At 37.3% G+C, this 19,862-nt stretch overlaps 1 protein-coding gene across 1 annotated transcript in view; it reads right to left on the bottom strand.

Annotated features, from left to right (window-relative positions):
- Positions 1–306: 306 nt before the first annotated feature.
- LOC103917919 (chromosome unknown open reading frame, human C3orf58) overlaps positions 307–19,862 on the bottom strand; it is a 51,058-nt gene continuing 31,502 nt past the window's right edge. The window contains exons 3-4 of the mRNA XM_009325129.1: positions 5,948–6,251; positions 307–3,250 (exon numbers count right to left, since the gene is read on the bottom strand). Of these exons, the coding sequence (XP_009323404.1) occupies positions 2,919–3,250; positions 5,948–6,251 (636 nt within the window). The 3' untranslated portion in view covers positions 307–2,918. The remainder of the gene's footprint in view (positions 3,251–5,947; positions 6,252–19,862) is intronic.

Below are 19,862 nucleotides of genomic sequence, written 5' to 3'. Positions count from 1 at the left end.
TTGTTTAATTTGAAAATATTTTCTTTCAGTTAACAGAACAGAAAGATATGGCTTGATCAAGTTGTTTTTAAGAAAATGAGTCCTACTTATGATAATCTCCAAAACAAAAAGATTCCTGACAGATCATTCATACTTTGGATCAGTCTGCTAGAAAGAAGGAGGGGGGGGGGAAGTTCCTATCGGTCACTTTTGACGACGGTGCATTCTGCAACACTACAAAAACTAGTTCTATGTCTATTTTAATGCATCCTAGACTAAGTCAATCTTAAAAGACTGAACTGAAAATGAGTATCTGAGATGAGGTTCTTAAAGTATTCTTTATTAATATCATTAGAAGTTGCAGAAACAACTTTCTTGTAATATAAAGGCACAGGGAGACAGTTTTGATAAAATATTCCAATCAAACAGTAACTTACAGTACAAAAGGACAATTGTAATGCACATACAAACCCCAAACATCTCATTCAAAAATATTTCACCATGTTCATCAATAATAATGGGCAATGACTAAAAATATAAATTGTTATTGTACAATAAACATCTGATAGGTGCAAACGGAACAAGATTTATTGCTTTCCACAATTTTTTTCCCTGTAGTGGTTTAGTTTTTTTTAAAGTTCCAAATTCCTTTTATAATCGGCTTTAGTAACATATTTCTGAGGGAACTAAACCCCAAACCAAATCTGATAGGACGTTCTGACAGTTACCGAACCACCTCGAGTAGTAACCAGAACTGGCAGTGTTTGTTTCTTTTACTACTTTAACAATCATACTCCAGTCGCTCCTTGGGAAACGTGGCAGATGTTTAGAAATGAACTTTAGCGAGTCAAGGCTTTTATGGTAGGGTAGTATTACCTAGTCTGAGGGTTAGCCTATTTTCTTCAAATAAGTGGATTTTATGATGAAAAATAACATGAAACTTCTCCGACAGCTTGTGCCAGAGCAAGCATGTAAAACAGTTTTCAAATGAGGGGAGGGGAGAAATGAAAACTAAAAGCTGCGTTGGGCATTCTAACTTTAGAAAAGGAGACAAGGGACTGGGAGCAAGTGAGGACTACACAGGCAAAGATGACAAAGTGAGAATTTCGAATTCTAAAGTATCCTTAATATCGTCATCTAAGAAATCAAAAAGCACTCTGCATCTTTATACGGCTCCATTTTTCCAGCTTTGAGAAAGAAGGGCCAGTCAGCGAGTTCACTATTTTCTTCACCTTGCACTTGCAGCAATTCGGTAAAGCAACAGTTTCCATCAGTCTTTTGATGCAGTATGACAGGCATACTAATTTTGCTCTTGAAAGTAGCACAAGAATTCCAAGCACCTTGCTTGGAATTCTTTTTAGCTTGTACAAAATATTGGTTTATACACGCATTTACGAAATGTTAGTTTCCTTCATTACTGTTACAAGAAGTAATATGCATACATTTCCTAAGAATATCTTTTTATGAATAAGACCTCAGGAAAATGAAGCATTATAGTAGTTGTAAAGAAAAAAAATATAAATAAATAAATTAAAAAAAACGAGGAGCAAGCTTTGAAGTGAGTTCTTGTAGCAGTAACTGAGGTTTTTATAAAGACTGTAATTTATGAGAACAACTCTAGATTTACACAAACCTCAACAAGTCAATTTTAACTGCACTGGGAATAGTCTAACAGTTCAAGAAAAGGTGTCTAGAGTGAGTCTAGAGTGAAGACAGCTTAATCAATTTAGCTGGTGAACCAAAAGATGAATATTCAGTAAACTCCGTTACACTTGAATTCAACGGAATTGGGAATGATGTAAAACAAACAGCTATTATTACTATTATTATTCAAATTATTATTATTCAGTATTATTCAAATTAGGTTTTTCTGCTAGTATAAGCACATAGTTTTAGAAGTTTGTCAAAGAGTAACCAAGGACCACTGAAATTTAAATTTTGAGAATTATTAGCTTCACTACAGTGTAACATTTTCCTTTACTATTTGTTTAGAAACTACTAAACAAAACCATTTTCTTTGGTTTATGCTTAACTACACTGGACTAGTTAATTTTTATTTTTAGTCAAGCTTCTATCCCCAATTGAAATTAATACAGATCTTTTTATTGTAGTCTCTCTCCAATTCTCAAATTATCTCTGTTAAAAATAAGAGTTCGATCATACCGCGATTTCCTGCTAAACAGTCATATGTATATACTGGCATGAAGGGTAAAAGTTTTGTACAATAATTACATTAAGTGAGATTTCCAATGGCAGAACTACAAAAGACATCAAATGAATGTTAGTTCAAATGACATTTGAGTTTACGATGATCTTAAAAAAAAATAAAAATACACAATGTCTAAGCATAGTAAAATACAGTGTAAAACCCCCTAAAATCAGACAGTAAACATGGGAATCCTGCACTCACAGTAGGAATGTACTGCACAGCATTAACATGAAAGCCCGTTAAATTTGAAACAATGCAGACAACTAGATTTACCTGTATGTAAATGACACTTCAGGGTGTTTAAACAAACACAAAAATGAGACAACGATGTCAGGAAAAAGGCCTTTAAAACAGGCCATCAAGTCTAACTTGACTCTCCAAGTAAAAACATCAGCTTCACAAAACTGTGACGCTAATGGAGTTTTATGTAAAGTACCCTTTGACACACAAGCTGTCAATTAAGCTATCACAGTCTTTTTTTGACCTACTCCCTTTTAAATAGTTAGGGAGGAGAGTCAATAGTAGCTCAAGTTTTAATTCACTAAGTACCTTCTCTGTTTGCAAAGGAACATTATAACACCATAAAATTATATTTTTATGGTATTTAGAAAACTGATAAACTAGGGTTGTTTTTTTTTAATTTTCTCTAACACATAAGTTCAAAACTTCATTTTCTATGTGTCTTTGCAATAGTGTTTTAGCCAGTGTTGCAAAAAATTTTCACTGTGGACTACCTCACATTGTTACTCAATTGTGCAAGGTATTCACGCAGTTCTTTTGCGGCTTGGAATCTACCGTATCGCTTCTTTGGGTTGGCACACTCATCCAGCAAGGCCTCGAGTCGGCCATCTTTGGCAATTTCAGCTGGGGGGTCATGAAGTAGTCCTCCAGAAGTGCCACGCCATGTGGCATGTCTTGATAAAAGGTTCTGACAAACAGCATAATAATTGTGGTCCACAGTGACACGAGCACAAAGAATCTCTTTCGAGAAGGACAGACAAGCTTCTTTATCACAGTCATCAAATTTGCTTTCATACCATACATCCCAGTTTTCAGGTTTATCTGTGAAATATAAGGAGACAGTAAAAAAAAAAAGTGAGAGGAGGAAAGAGCATATGTGTGTCTCAATACAATCAGAAGCTCAATACACAGCAAACTGCTAATATTTAAACTATAAACCAACTCTGTTTAGATGAACTTTTAAATGTTCTAGTCTAAGATTGCATCTGACAGTTTGATATACCCTTCTGCTGAAATGGTCCTGGCAATACGAAAAATAAGGGAAAGAAAGAGGGTAAAACAGATAGCAAAGAGAGGGAAGCAGAAAAAACAGCACACTGAACACATGAAATCTACAGTCATGCACATATCCAGAGGAAAAAAATGTAGTACAAACAAGTGCAAGAGAATGATTCACAGCTGAAGTGGAGAGAAAAACAAACAAGCAACATGATTTATTTTAGCAACATAGATTTGGTTTCTCCAGTTGCCCTGGGAACAAACACTGGCAAGTGGTCTACCAAAGAACAAAACAAGAAAAAAACCAAACCACCACATTGCAAAGTAATTGCCACAAACTTCTGAAACGTTATCTTCCAGCCTCTTACTTCAGACATGGTAGTAACCAAGAAATGCATATAAAAAAGCAGATGCATTACATATGATCTTTGGAAAAAAAAAAAAAAATTCAACAAAACAAGTGGCATTTACATACAATTATAAACCCTTCTTTAATATATATTAAAAAGGTTATCAAAATTTGAAGGTGTAACTAGTGGCCGTGTCACTAAACTTTCTTTAACTTAAAACCTGATTTATAGGAAATACCTTATACAATAATATGTAAAAGGTTACTAAGTGCGAGATCTCCTAAGTTCTTATTACTTTTTTTTTTAGAAAATTTTCCTCTTAAGTTTCTAGATTACTACCAGCTTTGAGAAGAGGTCCTTACCATGGAGTCTCAGTTCTTTTAGCACTGTGATGTACAAAGAAAAATTTATCTGTGTTGTGTAGTCACTGAGCTGACTATTGGTCTACTCATTTATGGTGCACTGCAAGCCAGACTAGGAAAAAAAGCGTACTGAGGGATGACTGCTAAAAATGTAAAAATATGATGTAAAATTTGTACAATTACCAGCAAACTCGAATGGAAAAAAAAACCCACAGCAAAGGAGAATGGGAAAAAAGGACTTCAGCAAACTCAACTATGATATCCCACATAGAGTACAACTAGATATTACTGTACAGTGCAATTGGACAGAATGTACATATCCAAATACCTAAACAGGCATATTAATCACTCTAGACAGAGAGCGTTTAGTGACACTTCCCAGGAGATCAATGAAATCAGTATTAAATGTCAAGTTTATACTCAGAACTTTCTTGTGTCCTCATTTGTTTTCTGTGTTCTTGATGGTTGGATTACAAATCATGCAGCGAAATCCTAGTTAAATCCAAATTACTCTGAGAATTGTAGACAACAGATGTAAGTGTGACACTTTCAGCATCCAGCTTCTGCAAGATGCTACTTGCTCCTATTCCATGTACACATCAGCTTTTTCAGAGTTCATTTGGTCATCTTTGTGACTGAGCAATTCAGACATGCTCCAAAAGTCAAAGTCTTAAGTAATATTATTTTAAGAGGGTGGAAAAAGAAAAAAAAAAAAAAAAGAAAAAGAAAGTTTATTTGTGTGGCCTGTAAGTACTGAAGTAGATGTACTGGATTTCCAGTACATTAAAAGGTTTTCTTGGTAGGCTCAGATAACTTTAATCTAAGCTGCTTGAGAACATATAATAAATCTATTAAAAAAAAAAAACACCAAACAAAAACCACCGAAACCAAAAACCCCACACCACAAAAAAAAAACCCACCAAAAAACGTACTTCCATGTAGAAAAGTGTGTGGACAGAAAATATAGTCTCAAAGTTAATTCAGCAGCACAGCATATGAAGTCTATTTGCAAAGCTTAAAAAAATCCATTCACCCAAAGCAAACTGGAATCACTTGGCCTACTGCCACAAACTTCTGCAGAATCTAGGGTTTCGTGTTCAACGGCTCTAGCCCTTAGGTCTGTAAAGTTTTCCTTATAAGCTCAAAAGGAATATAAACCCATGTAACGCCACTTTGTCAAACATCTCTCCTGCTGCCACTGCTTTGAGCTTTTACAGTTGACAGATGAACAAATTTTCACTATTCCCATTTGGAAACAGCACTAAAATTACTCATTCCTTCAGTTCCATTATTACAGAGCACCTACCTGAACAGCTGAACCAGAGGCAGGCTATGTAACTAAGGCGAAGCGGGCAGTAAGACTGTCTTGTCATTCACAGAAAACAGAATGCCAAGACTTCTGTCCTTACAGACATCTGGAAAAGACGAAAGGAACCTACCTCTCTCTTTTACCTGAGGTAGACGAGTCAGTCAGCCCATCTGTCTATCTGTCCACCTATCTGTACAAACCCATCCAACGTCCAAACCCTCTCCTCCCACTCCTACCTCTCCATTTAAACAGGATTACAGAGATTAAAAGTATATGTAAATCAAGTTCAGGTAAGCTCAACGCTTCGTAAAATTGACAAATTGGTCAAGTTAATTAGTAGTCTACTTGCAGAAGAAAGCTAATTAGTTTGTTAATTAGTAGTCTAGTTATAAAGCCAACAAAATGGGTATTTAGCAACTATACATACAATAAATACTGTGCTTGCAGAGAAAGAAGCAAGAGACATGGGGGGAGGGGAGGGGAGGGAGAAGAGACTTACTCTGTCTGATTAACCTTTTGTCTGCTACCAGAACGTTTTCTGCATCTACAATGATAACTTTCCCATCTCTCGGTCCAACTGCGAAGTTGTCAAAGCTGACATCAAGGAGGTAGAGTGCAAATTCAAAGTCATTATTTGTCAGCTGCTCAGCTATTTCCATTAATTGCCAGGCCAGATCCACTCGTTTCTCCCATGGTGCATTAAAGTAACTCCACAGCTCTTCTCCAACGTAATTGACAGCCACCATTCTTCCGCACGCTCCTAAGTACTTTGCGAACGGCCAACCCTCATCAGATGGAAAACTCTGTATATAAAAAGATTTTTTTAAAGTTTCATTAATACAAAACAGCTTAGATTTTAAAAGGCTGTTCAATAAAATTTAGGAGAGACACCTGTAAATACCCATCAACACAACATTTCCATATACTTCTAAGTTTTGAAGGGAAAGAAAAAACAACACAAAATATATTTATGTGAGCAAGAGGCCCTGCTGGACTACTAAAGGGAAAGATATATATTTTCAGATACACACACACAATTCCACCAACTATCTTTTTCTATTGGTGTTTTATACACATCTGTTGTACTAATGCAGGTGTACTTCCCACCAAGATAATTTTGCATCTGAAATTTTTAATTAAAACCGATTTTTTTAATAACCTAAAGGAAAACACTTTAAAGTGACACGTCCTTCTTCCCACCACCCCCCCCTTCCCATTTCCCCCAGTTGACTGGATTCCTTTGAGGATCCTCTCACTTGAAGATCTCTCACAGAAAGGATTACAGAACAGATTAAGTTATAAAAGAAAGCTTAGGCTTTCTTATGCCTCTAGTACTCCTTAACAGTCTACCTCTTGATTAATTGCTACATACATACTCTGTGTGTTTATTACACACAGCCACACAACATTTTTATCAAAAGTAAAATCTGTTTCCAATAGTAGCTTTCGTGGAAGTTAACATACTACAAGCAATTAAAAACAAAAAAAACAAAACAAAAACGAAAAAACACACCGGCATATTTTTCCTACTTCAGTTGTGCTGAATGTGCCCCAAGACTTCAATATGAACAGACAAGCATTTAACAGGTATCCTCCATACTGTGCATCAGGAAGAAACAATAAAAATATTAAATTAAGAAGCCCCAAATGCATAGGAGTCAGCACTTTCTACGAATACAATGTACGCTACTTTTAACAATTAGGAGACACCGCTATGTGCGCATGCTCCTTCCTTGTGCACTACCTTGCTATCGTGTCACTAGAAGCAAATAGTAATCAATTCTGCACTGATGATGTAAGCAAAGGTTTTACCACATGTGGGTTGAACGGCTTGGTGGGTTTCAGTCTGAATGGAAGCTTTATACCTCCTGGAATCCATGATGGTAGAAAACCTTTACAGTAAATCGAGAAAAGAGACGCTGGAAGGAAACACATCGTGTAGAACAGATCTGAACTACAAGACCAGTCAGGGAAGAGGTGCCCAGCACTCACATGGCTGTGTATGTATCCCACTTAAAAAAAAAAATTTAGAAAACTTAAGAGTGCTTACAAACCCAATCACCATAGCCTTAGAACCCATACCTCCCCTACAATAATCCTTAATTTTACCTATGTCTGTGCTTCCTTTGATAACAAAGTTTTGATCATTTTATCTTAAGCAGTAGGCGTCAGCTGACGCTAAGCCAAGGTTAGAATGCTGATGTTGGTCAGAAACACTAGAAGCGCTGTAATACACAAGGAACTGCAAGCCAGATCTACCCCCAAGAATTAATACTTATTCTTGAAATGCAAAGAGCAAAGTTAACGCTATACTCAAGTCACACAGGAAGACCTCAAATTTAGTAGTAAAAAAGCCCTGAAAAAACAAAATAGATTTGCTTCAACCACAAGAAGGTTTACTGAAGCATATCAAAGCCCCTCTTACAGATGGGCAACACAAGTGCTTCCATGGTGCAACTTCTCCCAGCAATTCATAGGCAGCTACAATTCCTTTCTCACCCATTCTGAATCATCTGAAGAAGTACAAATCTATACAGAGGTGGCTAGGAAAAAGGAACAGTTATTACTGAGAGTCCAGACCACACTTCCTCCCCCACCCAAAAAAAAAAAAAAAAAAAAGGTAAAGAAAAGGTTTGGGCATTCCTTTCCATTTCTATGCTGCTGATACTGGAGAATGTCACTCTAACGCTCCATATGGCTCCCACTTTACATCTCCAGCACAGAACTGGAGAGTCTCCAGCCCAGCAAACCAACTCACCTACCTACAGCATGCTCATCTCCATCCTTCTTCTAAAGGCCTTTCAGACAGGGCGAGAAGATTCAGGATCGAAGTTTCTGCTCTGGAAGCACGCTCCTTGCCATAGGAGCATTTAATAAAATGTTACGGAGGCCCTAATTGAGACCATGTCTAAAAGAAAGGCTGAGTACCAGGTTAACTTGTACCTAGCTTCCAACAGTCCTTGCTTGGAATACTTAAGAACATTGCAATTTGTTCATCTACAGTTTTACAATTATTTAATATTTTCAATATAATTTTGACACAATAAAAATACCCATTTGTTTATGTGTTAACACTATTTGATAACTGGATCCTACTGGAAGCTGAGCATCCATCCCAGACTATTCTGGCTCAAGATGTCATCCTCTATGGAATTTTCAAGGACTCTTCAAAGTTTCTACACAGCCAATCTCGTCTATATGGTACATGTGAAGAAATTAATATATACTGTTGACTCAGTTTGCCATCTTTATGGCAAAAGCCATTAAGCTAACCTCTAGCATGGCAAGTGTAGGAGACAATTTTAGGGGAAATAACTGTGTTTACCATTGCAAAGAACCACCTTTCTTGGTTGGTCAAAAGGGCACCAGACCTTATATTAATAACAGAACAGGTTCAAAGTTTTTGGGGTGCCTAAGTGTCTGGACTCCTACTCTAATTTGATCATCTGATCTACCCACATAGGCGAATCTGGTCATAAAAAGTCCTGAGGATGATACAGAACTAATTTGATGGTTTTGAGACCAGTATTTTCAAGCTGTGATAACATATAATTGAGAACTAAACCTCTCTCACTAACTGAATCTACTATGCGATAAGGATGACATTATCCAGACTTCAGTTTTTTATCTGTGTGCTTGAGGGCAATTTATGAAGGTGGTAAGTAGGGGCAAATATCCACTAGTTCAGGGCAAGTCAAGTGATACATTCCACAGGTAAGAAGTTGGCTGGGGTTCTTTTGCTTGTTTTGTGGTTAGCAAAGCAACCTTCCAATAAACGAAGCGTGTGCTAATTCCGTGATCCTTACTTATTCTACAAACAGACCAACGTAATGAAAACTCATGCTTGTGGCATGAATAACCACCACCAAAATGAGATTTCATGCACATTTATCATTACTGTATTCAGTCCTGGATCAAAACAAACCAATAAGCAAATGGCTGCTGACCATCAAATGAAATTAGTTATTTACAAAGGAACATGTCATTTCACTCAAAAAGAAGCAAGCAGGAGTTGGTGCTAAGGCATAACCTCCAGAGAACTCTGGGCAAGCAAATATTTTTTCATTCCACTGAGTGAGATCAAAGGGCATACAGGAAAATTCAAAATACTGCCTACCAGGATCTATCAGGAAAAAGCCATACAGCTTAGTATTGAGGAAGTCCGAATGCGTGTACCTATCAGCCCTGTTCCCATGCAAGTCTACTTTATCCCTATCTTATAAAACCAAATTTGTATCTTAAATTGGAGAAAATTTACCCAATTACATTTTCCAACAAATACAGGTTTAACTGATTTCACCAACTGTGCATAACATATTGCTGCATTTTACCACCACTCAATGCAATATATTCAATTCAATTGCCACGGCAATGATACCTGAATATTTTTATTTAGGTGTGACTTTGGACCACCCCATTCCTTTTCTTTTCCACCCCTCTCCTTTCCTATATTCCAGTCCTGCTCTGCTTATGCCTTTGCCTCCCTTTCCAAATACAAATTCAACCACAAACAGTTGAACCTGGCAAAGGCCATGCTACCATTGGAAGCAAAGGCGTCCATCCCTCCCAAGCCATCAAGCACACTCATTTCAATCCCCTCCTTCACGTCATTAGGAAAGCAATGCAGCTGGTACTTGCCGGGCTGGTGTTCAGCTGGATCAGCAGCCTGATCGAGCTCATCACATCACCACATCGTGCTACTGCTGACAAAAGGAAGGGAGAAGGCCCGAGTAGCCAGGTGCAGAAGAGAGGAAAGGAGCTAAGAGGACCTTTCCTTTCAGCAGCAGCAGGGATTTATGTAATGGATTAAACTGATTTTGAAAGTACAGCATTAGTTACAATGGTACACTGATCTTCAAAACACATCTATTATGCTTCCTGCATTGTGTACACTGAATTTCATTTCACACAAGAAATTCTAGGAGCAGTTTGGTTTATTAAGAAGTGAACATCCCAAACAGTACCAGTAAAATATGTGCATGCCATACTGTAACACAGATATATTTATAACTCTGTGGCAATAAAAAGATCTTTTGACAACAGGAGTGCAGGGAATCCTGCCAGCATCTGCACATGTACAAACAACGTCTCTGTTTTGGCTCCCTTCCAGCTGGCACATAACAGCCACATCTACACTTCATTACCCAAGTCGGTAGCCGAAGAAGGGGATAAAAATATGTACAAGTGCCCCATTCAGCAGTTTTATATTCACTCGGTGAATTGGACAGGAATATTAATTGAAGTGCAGATCTGTTGTCTTTGCAAGCAGAGATTTGTAACTTTTCGTACTATTCTATTTTGAAAGCATCTTTCTAGACGAAATTGCAGCTAACTTAACATGAGGATTTTTTTGCCTTCATGTACTAAAATTTTGAAAGCCAGTAAGACATGAACACAAATTTGTACGGTCATTAAACATGTTTTCCATGAACAACTTGCATTTAGAAACAAAGAGCTTAGTAGACAGCTGTCAAAAATCTCAGATTTCTGTAATGTATACCAGTTTTTATTTTAATTCTCTAATTATTAGTAGTATAAATATTTAATTAGATAATTTTGTACTTGAATATGCTATTTGAGGACTTAAAAATATGCATTCGACCATTAAGATTAAAACCAAGCTGTTGTTCAAAACCAGAAACAGCTATCTGAGAAAAGAATCTGCAATTCTGATGCACCCACTCACATTTTGTCTGTGAATATACACACAAATGCCATGGAAACCACAGACAACTAAGCTTTTAAAAGTGTTTTAAAATACAGTAATGCATATGAAAAACTACGAACAGGTAGCTTAGTAAGTTTTCCCTCATTAAAATTGTTATCCTTTTCTATTCACAGAGAAATATGTATAATCCTCTAACAGAAAGATGGAAAACAATAAATATCACACAAACTTCTGCTAACTCCACTCCCAGCGACACGTACATCAAAAAAATATTTTAGTTGCCCTAATTAGCATAGCTACAAGATATCTCTCTAAGCAAGGCTTAAAAACCTAAGCCAACCCTGTCAAATGGACAAAGGACACTTTGTTCCTGAAAGAATAATACTGCATTTATGTCTTTTAAAAAAAGTACACTGTATTCTCGGAATAAATATTGAGAATTCATAGGGTGAATTTATCATTTCACTGAAGCATAGAAACACACTATCAGTGTATTTGTTTCCTCACTTCCATCTGTCTAAACATGAGAAGATATACAAATCTGCCATTGGTTTTGAATGTTCAGAGCTGTGAACGAGATCATGCAGTGAAGACTCATCAGCTTGAAGCTGATAAGGCCTATTGTAGTCTGCAATAACACAAACCCCCTTTGAATTAAACACTTAAAAGAATATTAGTTTATCATAATCAAGCATAAAATTCATTCTAATAATCAAGTCCAAAAAAAGTCAAAACAGTTTAAGTAACAACTGACATCTTTGAGCTACTGTTCCACCGTATCATTAAAAAAATCTGCTTTTCATATTCAAAACTACTATAGAAGATGCTACGTGTCACTACCAATTTTTCTATAAAGTGAGTTCCATCTAAAAACAAACAAAGAGCTACACCTTAAATACGATGGAACTAAAAAACATATGCAAAACAGACTGGGGACTTCTCTTCCTACTCCTTATGATCCTGAAGACCTTCATGGCAAAATTACACTCTTTGTGACGCCTTTGCTGAAATCATCCTATTACACTGTGTTTGCCCAGGCACAAACTGGCATGGCAAGTAGAATTTAAATAATATGCTCTTCCACAAAAGGAAAAAAAATTAGTTTGCTCTCACAGAGTCCTGTTGATTCTGCAGTGTAAACAGAAGTAGCACTTGTATGAGTCACCAAGGCAAGTAAGTAAAGCTCTGGAACCACGCAGACCTGGAGATCAGATTTTACAATGAAACTCCTCAGATCAAAGGAGGTTAAAAAGCACAGCCTGAACGCAGACGCCTTCTTTTGTCAGGAATTGATCTGCATTCTAGAAGATATGTATTCAAACCTATTTGTGAATGCTAGTGAGTATAACGAAAACAATTTCATTCTCAACTATATGCCAATTCATTTGACATTCAACTAAAACTCCCACAGAAGTTAAGTATATACAAATATATAGCCTACACACACAGAGTGAAGAGTGGATTTCATTGAATATTCCAAATATTAGTATTCCCATTGAAACCACGTTTCTTTCATTTATTTGACTTTTATTCAGTTTTATTACATTTCAACCAGTTACCACATACAATTCATGCCAACAAGAGGTACATATCAGGCTTAATTGACACACTATAGGACAAAAATACAGACAACTCTAAATATAAACCCACTCAGAATTACAAGTCGCTCAATGATTAAGTTGAACAATTGAACTGTAAAAGTTGTATTTCACAATGTCAGCAGAGGTATGTCATTTCTCCAAACAAATTAATGAATAATGATTAAATGCAAGAACCACAGTATAGAAAATTTAATGTTGTATTGGTTGTTTCCTGTTCAAATTAGTTTGTAGTCCATAAAGGTTTGTTCAGATTAGATTTGTAACAGATGAAAATTATCATTATCTACTACTCATTAGTTATGAGTCTGGAATAGATCACTATAAAGAAGTTCCAGCAGAGATTGCCTACTCTTATTTCTGAAAGTTAATTTGCAAAATCAAAGAGACTAAAACAAAGCCTCAATTACTTAATTCAGGAAAGTAAAATACAGCTCCCCCTCTACATCAGACATACCAGAAGCAAACGGACAACACTGGTATTTCAAGGTTTGGAAGGTGAGGGAACACACTTTTTTGTGTGTTATTAAAACTGCTCAGTTACAATTCATCAGGAGGATTTCTATTTACGTCTGTAAAGTGATTTCTCAGCAGCCTCTAGATTAAGACAGACATTCATCTTAACACATACCCTTCAATAACTTGAAGAATTTCTACACCATTTTAACATTCCTTTTACTTTACTTACATGTCGTCACTTTAGGAAGGCTTCACCAGAAAGGAAGATGAAAATAGTTTTGATCATTTCAGGAACATAATTAAATACGGTAACATGACAACCACGAGCCAGTTCTGGCCTAATATGTATACTGTATGTCACTGCAAAAAATAACTCTTCGATTTTCAATACAATCAAATCAGTGGAATATTCACGTAACACAAGGCTACTCAATTTTAATTCAACAAAACAATAATTTTTCATTTCTTTTTTTAAAGGTGCATAATAGAAATTCAGGGATGGACGAATTCATCTCCTTTCTCCACAATACTTAGAAGTATGTAAAACAGGAATCAAGAAAGACTAAAGCCTCACTTTAATACCTGAATTTTAAATCCCCTGCTTTCTAAATTATCTTTTCTACAGGTGTCAGTCAACTGATTTGTGCAAAAAAAGAATTTTAAGAAAAGTTAAGACCTGAAAAGAAAAAAAAAAATCAATTTACCCATAGCGTAGCACTAGACATTCGTTAAGCCTAGTTTATGGTTACTGCAAGAATAAAAAAGAGCTTTCAAAAAAAAAAAAAAAATAGTCCAACTGCATGGGAGTAATTTGGAGTGGGGAGGAAGTCATGATTTATAATCATCTGCAGCAGACTACAGTGAATCTTTAAAATGGAATAATATATGAAATTGCAGATAATTTTTTATTAAAAAGCCTCAAATCAACTGGAGGTAACATGACTATAACCAACTTGAACAACTATGTTTTAACTTCTTCCTGAAGATCAGAGGAAAATATTCAACATTTTTAAATACTACACACTAAATACTACTTAGTATGTCAAAATGCCGATATCTCTATGAGCCAGGACTTATACACAAGTCCACTAGAGGACACATCAGGTAGTGTGGATAACTGCCTTAAATCCACTATTTGGTATTTAGCATAGCAATTATGCATCGGAAACACCAAACTGAGTAATGAAGAAAGTTTAAAAGGCACCAAGTATTAAAACTGGATAGCATTCTGACAATGTATTTAGAATAGAACTACAGAAAATAACCTATGACTAGAACAGCGTGTATGATAAAAAAAGAAGAAAGAAATCCCAGGCAAGAAAAGTTGCCCATTTACTTCTTACTGAGTTATGTATGGATCAGCAAAATAATTCTGTAAAACATTTGGCTAAATTGCTACTTTGAGTGAAATCAGCGCAAGAAATTGTTTCAAAGAGATCACAGTTAATGTTTTAATATATGTTTACCAGATGGCAATTATTGTTCTTCCTGCAACAAAACCAAACAGAAACACCAATGATGACATGAACAGAAACCAGAAGAATTTTAGGTTATGTGGCAACAGACTGTTCATGCAGAGTAATTATACTAGGAATACAGATACAGCTGTTGTTGGGTTGGGTTTTTTTTTCCCCCCACAAGGAATAACAACGATCAGAAGTTGTGAGAAGAATAAAGTCATTAAGTATTTAGAAAGCTAAATGCATACCTGAGGGAAGGGCAATGATTTATACAATCTATTGGAAAAAAATGCAGAAATACTGCTATTTTCCATATAGGTATTGGAATTTTTCTTAGAGTCAGAAAAATAAAAGTCTCTGAGACTTGTAATTTACATACAAGATATAAAGGTTCACCATCATTCTTTAAAGAATCTCCATTTTAAACAGGCTGTTAACAGCCACAGCTCGAGACAAAGTTGCATTAATGCAGGCTGGATATAATTCACAGCCAACCTCCTATAGTTTGAAAAAAAAAAAAAAAACCACATTACTTGCAAGCATTTTATTTACTTTTATTTTAATAGCAAAGTTGGCGTGCAAACTTCAAGTTTGCTCTGAAAACAAAGCAAATGCACGGCCATTTTAATAGTGCATCTGGCGGTATTGTACACCAACACAACAGCCAGCACAAAGGCAAGACTGAGTATTGCAAGACCAGCTCTAGGTGCACTTTTGCCACAACAATTAATAGAACCTCTGTTTCAGTTTCGCCGGGACAGATGTAATCTGTCTTTCACAGCTAACCGTAAGATCTTAGGAGAAATACAACCACTTCACTGAAAAAACACAATTTTCTTATCTAGAAACAATTTCTTCCTTCAGCAGTAGTGAGTTATACTGTAGTTTCCCCAACTCCCAGAACAAGGAATTCTCCGCTTTGCCCTGTTTTTTGGGCGTTGTTGGTTTTGCAGGTTTTTTTCGTGTTTAAGTACAAAACTTAAAACTTTGCCACAGGCCTTCACGTGTTGGACAACGCACGGTTGCATACCATGGCTCACAGCATGGCAGCTACGGTGGCACGACGACAGCAGCTCAAAAATTATTAAGAGACAGCCACAGTGGCTCTAAATAGGAAACCTGGAGGCTGACAGAGGTCAGTGCAGGAGCTCTATGGAAAATAAAAGGTATGTCTAGAGAAAGCTTAACTATTTCCCCAAATCTTTCTGTTGAACTGCCTTGGTTTTGGGAAAAATCTTGTTAGGAATTGAGGGGGGAAAAAAAAAGAATAATAATTTTTGTAAGAGTCGAAGACTGAACAACAATCTTAGCCTCTATGGAAATTAACAATAGGCAGCAAACATTTTTGATTCTGTAACAGTAAGTTTATGTTTCTATTTGCCAGTAAAGATAAAAATTAATCATGTTACTTCATAAAGTTGAATAACATCCATTATTTGAACACACATCATGGTTAAAAAAACGAAGAAAGGTTTCTCCGCTACAGTTATTTTTAAAAGACAAACTAGAAGGTGGGTGGTTTATAAAGAGTCATAGGGTGAGGATAAATCTACTTACACCCATGCCGGTTCTATGAATTCTGCAAGAAGTGAATAGTCACACTGCACTCAGTCTAATCCAATTTATTTTTAAAATTTTGCTATTTCTTCACAAGGCAACTTTGGCCAAGCTATCTTTGCAAAGTGCTTGACGCACATAGTCATCATATTCAATTATGAATCAGATGCCATGCATAGATCCTATCCTATAGGAATAGGTGATTCCTATTTAAAATACTCTGTTCGCCATTAAATGAGTTGAAGGGAACAGCAGCAAGTTTTGTTGTTGCTTTTGTCCGAATAAGCTGTTCATGTTTACACAGAACATAGGTTTAGATGTATCAAATTTTGATTACAGATCAGAACTTATTTTACTAAAAAGTATTTGCCTGTATTGCATGAAAGGAGTATGAGAAAGAGGAAGGAAAAAACCCAAACCTATCAGAAGTTAAATCTTAAACACTGTACGCTTCAAGTTAAAAAATTCTTTCCTCAACCCTCGCATACAGGTTGTTTCCTTCAAATGTGAACTCAGATAAAAAATGTGAGAGGATTTAATTACTGATTAGTTTAGCGAGATTCGAGAAAAGTAAAAATGATATTTTTAATACCCAGAAAAGATGTAAGCTGTACCGAGTAATAATGCCGCTGTCCTCCCATTTGCTTCACGAAGTAAAATGGCAAAAGGAACTGAATTCTTCATTGAGTACACCTACCCAACTGTTTAACAGATGTGGATAAAGAAGGTTAACAAGAAAGCTATAAAAAAAAAAATATAAATATTGAGGTAGGATTACAGTAACAAATCTGTGCTGTTTTACTACTGTTCAGAGACTTGTAACTAAAGTATATCACGCTATGGGTTAAAGCCCCACCTGGAAACTTCCTACAGCAAAAGCTGTAAGCCACTTGTGACAATACGCAGTGTGTAAGCAACGCCACTTCAGGAATCATCCATACTCCAAATAGGCTTCAACCTAAAATCCCCACCTCTGGCAAAAAGTCTTATAATCCACAAATTACTAGCTCTAGTAGATGATTAAAGTGAATTTTCTGTTAGAAATCAAAGATCAAGCTTTAAATTCAGTGCCTATTTACAGCGCTCCTGTAACTTAATTAAAGAACACAGAACTTTAATGCACGGAACACCAAGAATTTAGAAGTCCTCTCTGCTTCTAAACCAAAACTGTTAGTCATGACGGTGTTTTAAACACTCACAGTGGTGTTTCATGAAAAGCTCAAGGCAAAAAACTAGCAATGCTTTTCCTTGTGCCTTCTGGTGACAGACAGCATCAGTTAAATGCATCAAGTTTTTATTTATTTATTTACTTAAAATTAAAATCCGATTCTTCCCATGACGTCATGCAGGTTTCCTTTCTTGGAAGCAGCCGCTTTTTAGAACAAGCCTACAGGTCTCATTCCTGTGCCAATATCTGCCCTCGTCAATACTGCAGAAACTACACCAAAAGATGTTTTACATATCTTATGTATAAATACAAGCAAACTTCTCAGTAGTCAGTTATCACTTCTGGAAAGTAACTTCATCCCTCTCATAAAGAGTGCCTTGCATCTTGCTGTTGCAATACCTGCATAACACAGAATTATCCGCTCCTTATGTGCTTCTCCTTCCTCACATGTTTCTCGGGTAGAGGCTGAGAATGGAGTGGTATGTGACACGTTATGCAAATGAGAAGAGTTCATTCAGATTCATATGTTTAAGATACTTCTTTCCCAACTGAGGGAAGGTATTCAAACCTTCAGTGCCCATTACCAAAGTTGATGAATACTCTTCAGGAGAAAGTATTAAGAGTGTTTCAACACACGAAGCTGGCCTGAAGTTCCCCAGAAATATTTTCCAGAATGTGCCGATTCATTAACATTTACAACACTCCGCAAAACGCTTTTCATCTGATAAGACAACTTTACCACACTCTGGACTGGTAAAGGCTGCCTCGCTTCCCGCCAATTTGACCTGCTCTGCTCTCAGCAGCACCTTCCCTAAGATGAACGGCGAGCAAAGTGCTTGTAAGTTCACGTCCGAAGATTTTCATCTCTTCAACAGATTTGCTTGACAGCCTCAGGGCTCATCCACAGCTTATCAAGAAGCTGACAGGAATCAAGGCTCTTCAGTCAACCAGTGCTGCCCACTGCCTTTGATCCACCCCACAATAGTAAACGCTGCAACTGTGCCATACCCTTTGTCTGTAAAGAATGCGTTGGCCCTGCAAATTATGGAGAAACACACAGACCTGTTTTCTGGCCATCTAGGTCTACGCTCCGTATGTTGGAACTGGTGTTCAAAACCAAAACTGTAAGTTGTATGAAATGAAGCCAAACCAAATCGATCCTGAAAGAATTTCCAAATATACTCAGCAAAGCAAAGAAGTTTTAATCTTCTCACTTAAGTGGAGTTCCCTCTTTCACCGTGCTCAGGAGCAACTTCACGGCAAAATGCGAGAGACGTACACTGCATTGTCTGAGTCCAATGAGGAGCAAACTGGAAACTTTGAAACCAAAACCCAAGAGCTGTATATGGAGAGACTGAAGGGCAGAAGGCATACTACCCAAAAACATATTTTTAATTAAGTAGAGTTCATAACTGCATTCTCTATAAATTAACCAGTAGGTGAACTTGCTCTCTTAGCATTAGGTATTTCTTGGCCCCTCACTAGAGAAACAGCAGCTGTTTGTAACAGTAACCATGCAGTGATGCTTTCAAACATATTTGCAAATATTCTTTTTATCATACACCGGATAAAGGCAAGGACAGTCCAGCAGTTAGACGAAACAATTCCGAGTCCAAACTTACACACCAAAGGCATACTCGGAGTTCCCTTGATAGTGCTAAGAGCCGAAATGCAAAGCCCCCAATCTAAATAGATACGTAATAGAAGCAACTGAGTGGTGCCACAGAATAAAACAGTTTCCTACAAATTTTTCACCTAAAGATTTACGTGACATGTTAAAGCACAAATTTCTGGTCTACGCACATAACCAGTCCTCCTGGCTAAAGAATATAACATATGTAACCGCTGAAAACGGAGAATACCGTTCATTTATTTGTCGCTCCATTTTCAGGCTACGAAATACCCATTTCTGATTTTTACCACCAGGAAAACAAAAATTGTATTTAGTTCACATAAGAACACGACACAGCCCGAGCCAGTTTTTGACAAGGAAAGCACAGCAGCGTTACAGTAAAGTCTCCACCCACTGTCTATTAAACTAGACCCTAAGAACCTAACCACCGATCCCCACAGCTGCCTAGGCGCGTGTGTATTACGGGAGACGCCGCGGGGCTGAAGCCTAACACTCAGCCGTAAGAAAGGCGTAAATCCACCCGAAAGCCTCTGCCTCCCCGCCTGCTTCCCGCCCAAGAGCTGCCCGCTTTCGCCGCTCGCTACCGAACAGCGGAGCGAGCTCCCCGCCTAGATGAGAAAGGCAAGCGGGATGGAGAGCGAGGTAAAAGCCTGGAGGCAGGGCAGCACCGAGGAGGAAGACAAACCGGGAGAACGCACCGAGTCTTTGAGGAAGAAGGGAAAGAACCATGAGACCGAGTGAGAGAAAGAAACGCCTCCTGCCCAGAGCGGGAATCGGAGACCCCCTCCCCTCAGCCCACGCAGCTCTCCTCCTTACGTAAGAGCCACTGTTAGGGCAAAGACCTAGAGGAGGACCCCCGCTGTCGGAGGCC

The sequence above is a fragment of the Pygoscelis adeliae genome, unplaced genomic scaffold (genome assembly GCF_000699105.1).
Source record: "Pygoscelis adeliae isolate BGI_AS28 unplaced genomic scaffold, ASM69910v1 Scaffold155, whole genome shotgun sequence".
Lineage (NCBI taxonomy): Eukaryota > Metazoa > Chordata > Aves > Sphenisciformes > Spheniscidae > Pygoscelis > Pygoscelis adeliae.
The sequence above is the reverse complement of the archived record's forward strand: the minus strand, read 5'-3'. Positions and strand labels throughout refer to the sequence as shown.